This window comes from Strix uralensis, chromosome 5 (assembly GCF_047716275.1).
Source record: "Strix uralensis isolate ZFMK-TIS-50842 chromosome 5, bStrUra1, whole genome shotgun sequence".
NCBI lineage: Eukaryota > Metazoa > Chordata > Aves > Strigiformes > Strigidae > Strix > Strix uralensis.
Genome location: NC_133976.1, coordinates 16,837,331 through 16,849,821, shown reverse-complemented (window position 1 = coordinate 16,849,821; position 12,491 = coordinate 16,837,331). Strand labels below are relative to the sequence as shown.

Genomic DNA, 12,491 nt, shown 5'->3' with positions numbered 1-12,491 from the left:
TCTATATGTCTGGGGCCTCCACTGACTCAGAGTGAATCAAGGCTATCTTCCTCCTTTGGAGGACTATAAGATAGATGTTTACTTCAGTGTTCTACATTGTTATGTCTTCTCCATAACGGAATCCAAATAACAGACAGCCTTCCATGCTTTATCAGATAATAGTCCTCCATGCAAGCCTTCTAGTGAGCTCTAGCCAAAAACTTCTGCTCTCCAAGAGACTTCCCTTGTTTAGCATGTATCCAAAAATGCAAAGGACTGAAGTCTAACTTTCTTGTCTTCTTAGAGCATCACTGCTAGGACGTCCTAACCCTATGGCTCCAAGCCATATGGAGTGAGGGTAGGCACTAACTGTTACCTCTCCTGTCGGAGCTATTTCAGTTCCTATGACACAGCCCAGGTCTGGTTGGTAAAAGTAAGCATAATTCTGACCTAATGGTTATGGGCACTGACTGCAGTGACCCCATCCAGTCCCTGGATACCAAATACAATGACTGTCTAAAATGCAATACCGACATAGACTGCTGGCTGTTGAGGATATCAGTCTTAGGTGAGAACTTCATCTACCCAACATGTCTGAAGCCTGCGCTCTGTATTTTAGCTGTGGACACCACTAAAGTGGCAAGACACACAAGAATTAGAACTGTAATCTAAGTCCTTTTGTGGACTTGGTTCCAGAAACAGTTGTCTAAGATGTTTCATAGACTTTGGGTCAAAAGTTAGTTTTCATATGCTTAAAAGACATTTACAAAAGCAAGACAGCAACTTCAGATTTACAAAAAAGATAGCTGTTTTTTCTTTTAAACGTGAAAAGCCATCTGATTAGATAACTATCATGGGGGAGCTCTGATTTTATCTGAAAACAGACACTATACACAGTCAAACAGAGAGCAAAGGTCTTTGTTGAAGTTGCACACCATCATCAGAATTGTAAGTCCACAAGTCTTTCAGTGAGGGGATGACAAAAGAGAAAGAATTTTTTTGTTAATTGGGGAATTTACCATTAGTCGCTGGATTATCTGCCAAACTATTTTCAGCTTTCATGCTTCACTAAACAGGAGTATTTAGCTCATCATTCACAAACCCATTATTACACTAAAGAAAATGGGGAGCAATTAGCATACAAGATGATAGCTTAAAGGTGGTGCTAATTGAAAAGAATGAAGTATTTTTTAATCCTGCTGTATACAATTAAATGAGATAACCAGGTTCTGGAAAAACAATTTGCTAAACAATTTCAGTGATGTCTATTCTATAACCTGTGTTTAAAGTTTAAGCAAGTTCGGCTTTGCACTAAGTTCAGTGCAATATGCCTTGGCAGTATCTTACTTCAGTTACTACCGCAGGGCTTGCAAATTAAAAGCTGGTCCTGCTGCAGAGCAAGCCTTGTTCAGGAAACATACATACAAAAACAGCGACTAATTCATCACAACAGTGGAGATCATCACTGAACTAAGCTGAAGTTCCCAAACAGAACTGAAGAACAAAACCAACAAGGAAACAGAATGTAATATTCATAATGCACGGCACAGCATGGCACTGATACACAGCGAGTTGCAAGACCAGTTGAATTACAGGACTGTGCAAAATACACAACCAGAAATAATAGAAAACCATCTACAAAGAGCTACTGGTAGAAAAAAAAAAAAAATTGTGCATGCTTTGGTTCATGATTTCTAAGCAGAGAGAGAAATCTTGTCCATGAATAGTTAATCTGCCAAAAGGAAGAAAGCAGACAAGGAGGAAAGGTGCAATTCGTCATTACTAGTGAACTGCACTAACATAAGATATTAGTTAGAAAATTATATTACAGAAATATGCCTTGTAACATTAGGGATTTGTTTTCAAGAGCTACAGCTGGGTGATTTTAATTAACTTTTACAAATTCTTTGCCATGTATTATTTCCAATCTATTTATTACATACCTAAAACTATAAACATATTTGCACCAGTAGGTTTTATTTAATTCCTAGCTGCAACAAACCTCTGTATTTGTAAATGAACTTCTACATCACTATTTTTTTTGGCTCAGAACATATTTAATATTTTCTGCAAGTGACAGAGCAGTCTGTAAACCTGTAACACATCCTATTTTTAGGATCACACCTATCTCATATTTTCCTTTTTAAAAATACCCCTAATTATGCTTTAGAATAATACCTCCCTGTACTTTATGTGAAAAATGCTTCAAGAGATAACAACACTCACAAAAGCATCTCTCCCCATGGAAAATGCTACTGCAATCGGCAAGCAGACTTTAATGAGCAACTGCAGCATACACCCCATGTTATCATGCAGGGGCGGTGTTTCTCTGTTTACTGAAAATGTTATTGAACCGTTCCCCCCACACGCACATACCAACAACTGCATGCAGTAACATCGCTTATTCCTACACCCTTCAGAGAAAACACGATCCACCCTCTTTGTCTTCCTGCACAACCCTTGAATTATCTACTAAAGTGAGATGTATGTAGTGGTTCCAAGGACCCACGGGTAGATAGAGACCTTCCCCTAAGGTCTGATTTCTTGTGGCATCCAAGTGCGTCAGCATATAATATAAACTTCTTTAAAGAAAATAAATAAATCATCATTCAGTATCACTAGTAAAACTCAAATATTGACATGCATATACATATATACACGCATATATATATACACGCGTATATTTTTTTTCCTCATGTTTGAATTACATAAAGACATCTTGAAAATTAAGGCATCCGTGGGCTAATCTGGAAGTTCTTCAAACAATCAAATAATATCTTCACATAGAAAACCAAGAAGAGCCAAGAGTTCACTGACGAACAAGATTTTTATCTCTGATAAAAGAGTAATTTGAATTAGCTGATGTTTTAAAGTGATATAGGCTCCACTCCCATTATGACTTCTACATATACCCATTCTCATTTACTGCGAGCAGCCTCATGGAAGTCCATCCCTCCCGGTATGTAAGGTTAGGCACAGCCTCCGTGGGATAAAAGCTTTTATCCTTCTAAAAATATCAGTCTGCCAGGATCCACGGTCGCAAAGCTCCGTGATGCAGACGGCATCGCTACAGTCTAGGGGCTGCTTTACTTCCATGAGTAAGCACTTACAGCACCGGGCTATAATTAGTTGGAATATTTTTAGGGTCACTGCTGAAAATTAGAGAGAAATGACTGAGAAAGACCTCAGAATGAGGGTTTTTTCCTCCCCTTTGATTATTTCCATCTGTTGCAAGGAAAACGGGGCTCAGCAGGAGCCGAGGTGATACACTCTTTCTGCAGGGAAGATGTCCCTCGCTGCTGTCCCTGTGCGGCGACGCCGCTTCCCGCGGGTGGGGAACTCGCACGCCCGCACCGCCCGCGCAGAGGGCCCGCTCCACAGGGCACGGCCGGCCGCGGTCACCCGTGACCGGGCGTGAGGGCCCGCGGGGAGTGCTCCCCCCCGACCCCGATCCCCGACCGCCGCAGGAGGGGCGGCGCCGCCGCTTACCTGACCGCCACCCGCACCGAGCTCTCGTCCTGGCCGGCCGACATGGTGCCGGCGGGCAGGCGAGGGGCGGTCGCCAGCCTTGCCGGGAGCGGCGGGTGCTGCCGGGCCGAGGAGGGGCCCGCCGGAGAGGAGTGGGGGCACTGCTGCAGCTGCCCCCTTACCTCCTCCTCCTGCTCCGCCACCTCCTCTCTCCAGCCATTTTAGGTGCCTGAATGAATAGGTAGGAGCCGCGGCAGCGCAGGGCGGTTCGCGCCGCTCCTCCTCCTACCCCCCGCCCCGCTCCGGCCCTTCCAGTCCCTGGGCGGGGAGCGCTGTCAGTCAGCCCGCCCGGGCGGAGAGACGGGCCCCGGGGTCCGGCCCCCCCCCTGCCCCGCCGGGGTCCGTCTCCCCCCCCGCCCCGCCGGGGTCCGGCCGCCCCCCCCGCCCCGCCGGGGTCCGGCCGCCGCGCGCCCGCTCCAGCCGCAATGCGTCAGCAGGCCCCGCCCCGGGCGGTCGGCGGCGCGCGCCTCAGGGGCCTCTGCTGGCGCGCTGCTGTTCACCACACTCCACACACCGCATCCCCGCACACACCCGCCTCTCCACACACACGCACTCCTCACACGCAGCCCTTTCCACACACGCCTCCCGCACAGCCACCTCCTCACACACCCCTTTACACACACGCCTGCAGTGCACACCCTCCGCGCACAGCTCTTCTCACGCGTGCACCCTCACGTAGCCCCACACGCACTTCTTGCACGCGCACCTACACACTGGCAGCTGTGGGCACTCGCGACGCCGCTCATGGCGTCTGGCTTACGCGTGCCTCTTCCCCTACACTTACGCACGCGTGGCACTTGCACACCAGCTCCACACATGCAGCTCGTCCCCCCACAGTTCTCCACTCATGCTGTCAACACGCACAGCTCTCGCACACGCACGTGCACAGCCACACACGAGGGCTCTGCACACAGCTTTCGAGGCCTCCCTGCTGGGGAAGAGGAGCTTAGCCCCCCCATCAGGGCTGGTGGTTTTGTTCTTCCACCTGTTTCCTTCTCCTGAGCAGGAATGCGATGTCCTCATTCCTCCTTGTTCGTCCCCTGGCCCTGTGCAGTCCTCACAACCCTCATGCCTGCGGGAGCACACGGCTCTCCCATTTTTCTGGCCGTGCTCAGCAGATTTGTTTGCCCTAGCTCCTCCAGCCAGGCATCACTGTTCTCACTTCCCTAATGAAATGCCTGGGTTTTAGTTGGAAACTGAGTGGGTGGATGACATTAATTTTTGATGCAAATATAATCCCTGCCAGGAAACAAGCCTGGTTATTTTGCCCAAAACAATTCACATTCCTAAGGAAGATTTTCCATCAGAATAGACCCGGGTTTGAATTTGTAATGATATGCTAAAAACCTTGCAGTTCAAGTTGTTTTGCTTCTGATAGTGAAGGTTGTTCATGCCCAGGCCCCGGCCTCTGTCAGAGATGGGTAGGTGAGGATTGCCAGCAGGATGGGACCTCTAGCCCCGTCCCTGGCTCTCTCAAAAGTCCCTCCTCAGAAGAAATCCCCTGTATTATCATTACTCAGTGTGTTTCTCATATTTTCTCTATCTTTTTTATTTTTCTCTATTCATTTGGAAATTGGATTGTTTCTGGAAAATGGCCCACCTGAAAGCTGCTATACAAAATGATGGTCTTCTGCTTTCTTCTGAATTACACAGCACCACCATATAAAAGCTCCAACAGCATTTGAAAGTATGAGGGGACTTCAGCTGCACAGCATATTGCTGAGGTATACCGAGATAATATTTACCTGAAAGGCAGAAAAACAGAGACACGGGTAGTTCAGTTTGAAGTCACCAAGGGAATCTGGTACAGGCAGAACAAAGCCTACATTTCCCTGGGCTTCCCAGCTCACTATTCTCTATTTAATGCCATAGGCCAGTTGTTTTGCTTCTTTTTTTCACAACATATTATAGAATGGGCAAGATAGCAGATAAAGAAAAAGCTCCTGCAGGTGAATTGTGTTGGCATTCATACAAAATAGCCTCAAAATGAAAGTGATAGAAGGCTCATAGTTCAGGGCGTTTCCAGCTACTGGGGAACTAAATACTCGTGACTATGTCATACATCTGCCTGTATTGTACTGAGCTATTTAAAAATACCTGCAGCCCATCCACAGTGAGCGGAATCCTATGGCACAATGAAGTTATCATCATTTATTTACACCAGATTTACAAATCAAGCTAACAATAAAGCTTAAGTGAATATGGAAAAGGCAAAGGTTGCTATGTTTTCACTGTAATAGCTTTAGTAATTTGAATACTTTCTTAGCCAATAGTATCCAAGGCATTTTTTCAGCTGACACAGCTACAAGGTTAATGTAACAAACACGCTTAAGCCAAATTTGTACCTTGGCAGTATCTGTCTTGCATTTGTTTCACACAGCATCTTTTGCCGGGTAGGCCCCAGTACAGCAAAGCTCATCCACATCACCCTGAGCATGCGTATAAAATCCTGCTAAGTCAGTGCCTCCAGTTCAGCGTGTGAGCTGTGCTAAACACACAGTGGGGGGTAGCAGCCACAGGAGCTGCCTGCGACTTTCTCAGTCCTGGATGCTCAGACCCAGCATCATACTCTAGGTCTCGACAGGGACATTTCTTTTCTGGCCCTTGTGTGCCCTTAGACATTTGCCTCAGCCTGACCACATCCAGCCCTCTCTCTTCCACACTGAAAATGAAGTTAGCTGATTAAAAAGTCTGGCAGAAGTCCTCCTAAGCTTAACATTATGTATACAGATGGGTTGGTATTTACAGGTTTCAGACCTTAATAACAAAGATCCACATTAGGATTAAACAGCAAGTCATAAATTTTCGTGCTCTAGTAAAACTATTCTCTTCTAATTTATGGTTATTTCCATCCTACAGTATTACACACATATTTTCTATCTTAAGTATTTCACTCCAATGCCAGGCTCCCCTGAAATTGATATAGCAAGTCACATTTAGCCTCTTGCCATGTTTCATGCAAATTGCCTCATTTGTGTCCATTCAGGTACAAAACAGGAAAAAGATATAGGTCCTATTTCTTTAATGGCAGATTTTTTCTCTGTGTTCCCCATTTCCAGAAAGCATACAATCTTTTTGTTAAAATAAACTGTTTTAATTTGTTTTTTCCCAACTTGTCCAGTGTAAACAAGCAGTCTGCTATACTGTTAACTTGGCTGCCCCCAGAAACTTAAATCCATTCTCCTGTTTCTCATTTCTTATAATGCGGTTGACCTCTGCTCTCCAGCATCCTATTCATCTCATTGAAGGATTAACTTGAATAAATAAGGGCAAAATCGCTCCCTTTCTTTCATTGTCTAAGTACATAGCCGAACTGCCAATGTCTTGTTTATCTTTAATAAAGTTGTATGGTAACATTTACAGATTTGTCCAATCTGACAGCTAATGAATGAGGTTACCTGGAAGGTCCCCTCTCCTCATGCTCCTCACTCAGCATGCATACAGGTAGGACCTGCAGTAGAGCACCCCATCTCTCCTGTGGCTCTGATATCACAGGTACCAACCACCTCTGGTCACCCCCTGATCAGCTGCAGAGGATCCCAGAGAGGGGACAAACTGCAAGGGGTTCACAGCCCTGGTCCCTGCTTGGTGCTTAGAGGGTGACCGCTAGGAACATCCCTCCCTGGCAGCCGTCCCAGGTGGTGGCTGTTACACTTTCACCTCCTCCATTCTCCTGCCATATGACTCAGCACCATGAGCTTCATCCACTGGGACAACCAAACAAAGATCTGCGTTTGGAAGGGTGAGGGCTCTGACTGACACACACACACACACATGCACACCCTGCACAGATGGTGAGGCTGCCCATAACATTTCTTTAAACATCAGAAGCTGCCTAAAATCACTGAGCTGTACACAACCTGAATGAGCCAAGCGGACTCCACTTAGGAGTCAGACTTGCGTTTTGACTTATGTATGTTAGCAGACAAGTTGTTTAGGCTGTGCCTGCGCTGTGCCAGTTGGTTTTTAAATGATCTAATTAAAATATACCACTTAAAATAGTAAAGCACTCACTTCAAATTTTTTAACTGTGATAATTTACCAGTGCTAAATAAGCCAATTTAATCAAAGATAGCACTTGTTAGCTAGGGCCATGTTAAGGGTGCCTATTTTTTTGATCTGCTGAAAATATAATTCAGTTCAGAGAAGAGAATCTGTTGATGGAAATAACAGAGCAGTGTTAGAAGATATTAATTGAGACAATTCATAACCATGAGGATCTATCTCATAATGGTTTGATGATGATCTTTTATTTAAGATTTCACTGTACAAAACCTTATCAGGTAACAGCCTGACATGCGTTATACAGTTGTGGTGTTCTCTAGTGCTTTTACTGCTGAGTAGTGGAAGTGACACTGTTTCATTGAGATAGGCAATAATATATGAAATCACTGATTTCTGATTAACCTGTATCAACTAGACCAACTGCACCATGATTGGTAGAAGGCTTCAAGCAAAATTAGTAGGCTTTGTCAAGCTAAACACTCAGCCCACCGTTATGAAAGGCAGATTTTCTTTCGGATGCAGGCAGCAGAACATGAAATGTTCGAGCACTGTGGAAGAACAGTATTGATGCCTTGTTCTGAAGGTCATTAAATCTCATCACCTGCATAGTTCATGCTGTTTTATCAAATTCACACACACAAAATAAACAGCTGGTATATCATCTCATTAGTGACTATTGGTTTTTTGACTGTATATACTAAATAAACTATTTTAGCCACATACAAGCCACAATTTATTCAGTGATTTTGGAATGACACACCATGAAACCTAAATGTATATGCAAATATGATATAACATATACACTTCAATGAGCAAAATTTTAATAATTTTCATTCATATGAAATGTGAGATTTTTTTCATGTGAAATGTAGAGATTTTGGCTCATGTAAGTGATGACAGATTTTCTCTAAACCTTTTTCCTTGTCTGGTCTGTCATGAATCTACAAACTGTGTGACCCAATAACTCCTTGTATTCCAGTATCTTCTGACACAGGAAGGGAACTGTTCTGACACAGGAAGGGAACAACTGAGCTGTTGCTGATGGAAATTAAGTCAGCAACATTCACTCGTCAGCAATAATCACTCCATTTTATTTATTAAACACTAAAGTATTAAAGATTAATGTATACAGTGCTTCCAGGTTTCTACTTGGCAAAGAGAAACTTCTGTTTGCATTTTCTGTATGATGCCTTGGGCTTACATCAACCTTAGGCCTTTCCGTTGTCATCTTTTGAAAAATCTTGGCTACAAGCTAAACTTCTAAAAACTGTTACATCTTGATTTTTAAGGACTTTCTAGAAGTAAATTTTTTCTTCTCTGACTGGCTTCTCATTTCAGAAGGCAGATCTTGGAAAGCAGTCGAGCTTATAAAAGACATTTCAAATGCTTTCCATTTTATTCCCATCACTCACTGAGACATTTGATTAAATAACAATGAGGAAAGAAGTGTTAAGCCACTCTAAACTGGCAGGCTAAAAAGTACAACAGGGGAGCCTTTGCTTCCAATAACTGTGGAAAAGAAAGCAGGCTTCTGAAGGAAATTATCACTTGGCTTGCAACAGGTTGGGGAAGGTAATTTCGAAGTTGAGAAGGAGAAAAGGAGTGCAAGATGAGGTTTATATAATCAGAATACGACCAGATAAGGAAAGGAAACAGGCTTGTTTAGTACAGGTGACTGTGGAGAGAAGATGGTAGAGAAACCAGAAAGGACAGGGTGGACAAGGAAAAGAGATCTCTGGAACCAAAGCCAAGCAACAGCTCTGCAGGGTTGTTTCTGGAGCTGATCAGCACAAGAGGAAAAGCAGCATCAGGCACCTTTGGAGCAAGAAGAAAGGATATTTTTTTTTCCACTCACCTTCCAGAAAATGAATGAACTGTAAAGGAGAAAATATAATGGAAAGAAACACATGATTAAGGGGTCGTATCTGGAGCTGAGCAGAGTATTCAGCGGGATTGGAGCTGCTAGCTACACCATTACACTTGATTTGTACTGTTTTAACTATATCACTGCTAACAAAGCAGTACAGTTTTCCTTTGCTCTTGGTGGCTCAGAGTGTTTGTGTTATTTGACAAGTAATGTGTTTATACCCATACACTTATTTATCTTCCTTCTGGGCCGTGCCCATACAATTATTTATCCTTCTTCCAAGGATTGCCATAGTTTGTATTACTATAACTTCTGTCTACACTAAGATGATTATATCAGGATAAATATTTTGATATAAATATACACATTGCTTTATATCCCATATGGTACTCATATACATTAGATCCCCTACAGTAGAAGAAAACACAAGAGAGAGAACAGGGCTAAAACACATCTCTGGGGAAAACCTCCCCTTTGTGACCTTAAGACTTGTGACTCAAATCAGTGGGTGTATACTAAGGATGAACATGTCTTTTATGTCACCATGTTTTAAGAATTTGTTGGTTAACTGAAAGTTACAATCAGCTGTTTTGCGGTAAAATCTTGCAAATTCATGCTGGCAGCTGGAAGTCCCTTCAGGTATTACAGGAAGAATATAAATAATGGACATGAGGGGAAAAAAACCATCAGAAAGTAGCCTTTACAGTAATTTAATTTAGTTTAATAATTTATGATAACACTATTCAAATCTAGCACAGTATGAAGAAGAAAATAACTCAAGTCTTAGCAGGACAAGACCTTATAGAGGCTATGGGTTATTAAATATCTCTTGAGGTGTAGCCAGGTCCTGCAGTTTTTTTGCAAGGGACTCCATCCTGTGAGTCAGAAACTTGTGTTTCTAAACCTGATCCTACGGCCTGATTCACTAATGCCTTGAAATAAATGGATGAACGTTATGCTTCCTTCATGCTATTGCAAAAGACTACAAAACGCCTCCAAAGGACCAGAGTAGTAGGCCAACTGTTTTACAGATCTGAACCAAAGCAAGTACGGCTCTTCCCCTTTCCCATACGGGGAGATGGAGGCAAGAAGGACATGAGAATCGCAGATGCCTGTAGAAGAAATGGTTGTCAGAACCAGTATTTGGACTGACTTCTGTGCCTGTGCAAACACTATTAGACCACACCTTAATGCGATGAATTATTAATACAAAAGCTGCACGGGAAATTCATTTCTGCTGCCTCTCACCAGAACCAGCTGTTCAGACTTGAATGTGTCGCAGTTGCACAACACAAATTTTGCCTTAAGGATACAGTTACCCAACATGATGGATTTTTCATAATGTCCCTCCCAATAGTATCCTCATCCTTCCTCTGTCCTTCACCCTTCCCCCATCACCACCATGCTTTAATTTTTTGGTTCAGCCTTGTAGAAGGTACTGAATGACAGGAGTCCTCTATGCGTACAGTGAGCACAGTGTTAGCAGTCACAGAGCAGCCTCCTCTGGGCAGCCTTGACAGTCTGCCCTAGATTAGACAGAAAAAAAAGAGTTTACATATTTAAGCAACAGACATTAACACCCTAGCACATTCCAGATGAAATGAATTTTAAGTTCTCCATCTCTGGTAAAATACCTAGATGAAATTAGTTCCAATGAGACCAGGAAATTTTCCGTTTCCCTGCAGAGCCTGCTAATGACTATTAGCAGATGTTAGTCTGTGACCAGTTTTATGATTACTCTGTGTAAACACCTTGTCCTCCTGTGTTGTTCTTCCAGGCTTCCTCCCACTTGTCTACGTATTCAGTAGCCACAATGTGCCTAAGCTCCAGATGGTGAGTTCTTTGGGTTAGAGCTTGTTGTACAGTTTTTATGATGAAGTCCTATTTCCTAATTGGCATCCTTAGGCATTACCGCATTAAAAATAATAAATAGTAATAACAAAAAAATAAGAATGGAAGGTGGGTGAAGACATGACTAATTACCTAAACAATACTGGGACCACAAGCCACAGGCAGCACGGGAGCTTGGGGAAGAGCGAGTGGGTGGAGAGTCACCTGCATAACAGAGGGTTGGGCTGGTAAAGAATAGGTCTTGCAAGACAAAACTGAGAGTCTTTATTTTGATAGCATCATGGAATTTATAAATTAAGGGATGACAGTTGTAGATTAAGCATGGCATGAGTTGCTTTACTCTCTATGTGTGTGCAGCCTGGCTTGGCACTGTCACACAGACTTGGAAAATAAAAAAAAAAAAGGTTAGTTGAAATGGTGATATAACAAGCTGGGAGATGTGAGAAGCGTGAGTTCCCAAACAGGATTTGCAGAAGGACCACTGCTGTACCATGTGCTGTGTCATGGCAGCAGCAGCCAGGGCCACTGCGCCAAGCTCTGCGGTAGGCTGCAAGCCTCGCCTCTCCTTCCCACAAGAAAACACATGCTTCCAGGTCTGTTCTGGGCTACATGTACATGGAGAAGAGGCGTTCACTTATTTGTGTAGCAGCCATGGCTAAACAACCATTCTTCACCTTCGCTTGGAAAAATTCAACAAACTGAGAGTTGTTTTCCTTAACATTTATTTAAAGTCATACCACTCCCTGTGTATGTATCTCTTGGGAACACTTAGGCCAAAGGATAATACTCAGAACAGTGACAGGTTGAATCTTATTTAAATTTGCATTTATGGACAGGGAATGTAGATAAAGTTTGCTCCTGAAATGAAAGAGCACTTCTTTGCCCAGTGGGTAATGAACTTCCGGAATTCATTGCCACAGGAGGTTGGGGAAGCAGGCTATTAGCAGGCATAAAAAGGGATTAGACAAGATTTGTGAACAATGGCTCTATTAACAGATAATAAAAGGAGCAGGCAGTTCCAATGACTGTGATCTGAGGAGACTGGACCAGAGGAAGAGGGCAGGTACACGTGCCCTCCCTAAACAGCACCTCCTATCATCACTCTTCAGGCTTTGCTATGTGAATCTGCCTGCCCTGTCTCAGGTAAGGTTGTGCTGGAAGCCTGGGCGACCTTTTGGGGTCTGCTGGGACCTTCAAAACCTGTGGCTTGATCAGGGCAGATGTCCAGCACCCGTGCAGCTACCCCAGTGCCATCATGGGC

The 12,491-nt window shown here is 43.7% G+C and overlaps 1 protein-coding gene across 10 annotated transcripts in view; it reads right to left on the bottom strand.

The window, feature by feature from the left end:
• Positions 1-3,745, bottom strand: part of KIF21A (kinesin family member 21A) — a 93,342-nt gene extending 89,597 nt beyond the window's left edge. For 8 of the 10 annotated variants that reach the window (XM_074870013.1, XM_074870016.1, XM_074870019.1 and 5 more), the window contains exon 1: positions 3,469-3,744. In XM_074870013.1, the coding sequence (XP_074726114.1) occupies positions 3,469-3,512 (44 nt within the window). In that variant the 5' untranslated portion in view covers positions 3,513-3,744. Of the gene's footprint in view, positions 1-3,468 lie in introns of all 10 variants that reach the window. The other 2 variants (XM_074870014.1, XM_074870021.1) reach the window with 1 other exon arrangement.
• Between the last annotated feature and the right edge of the window lie 8,746 nt (positions 3,746-12,491).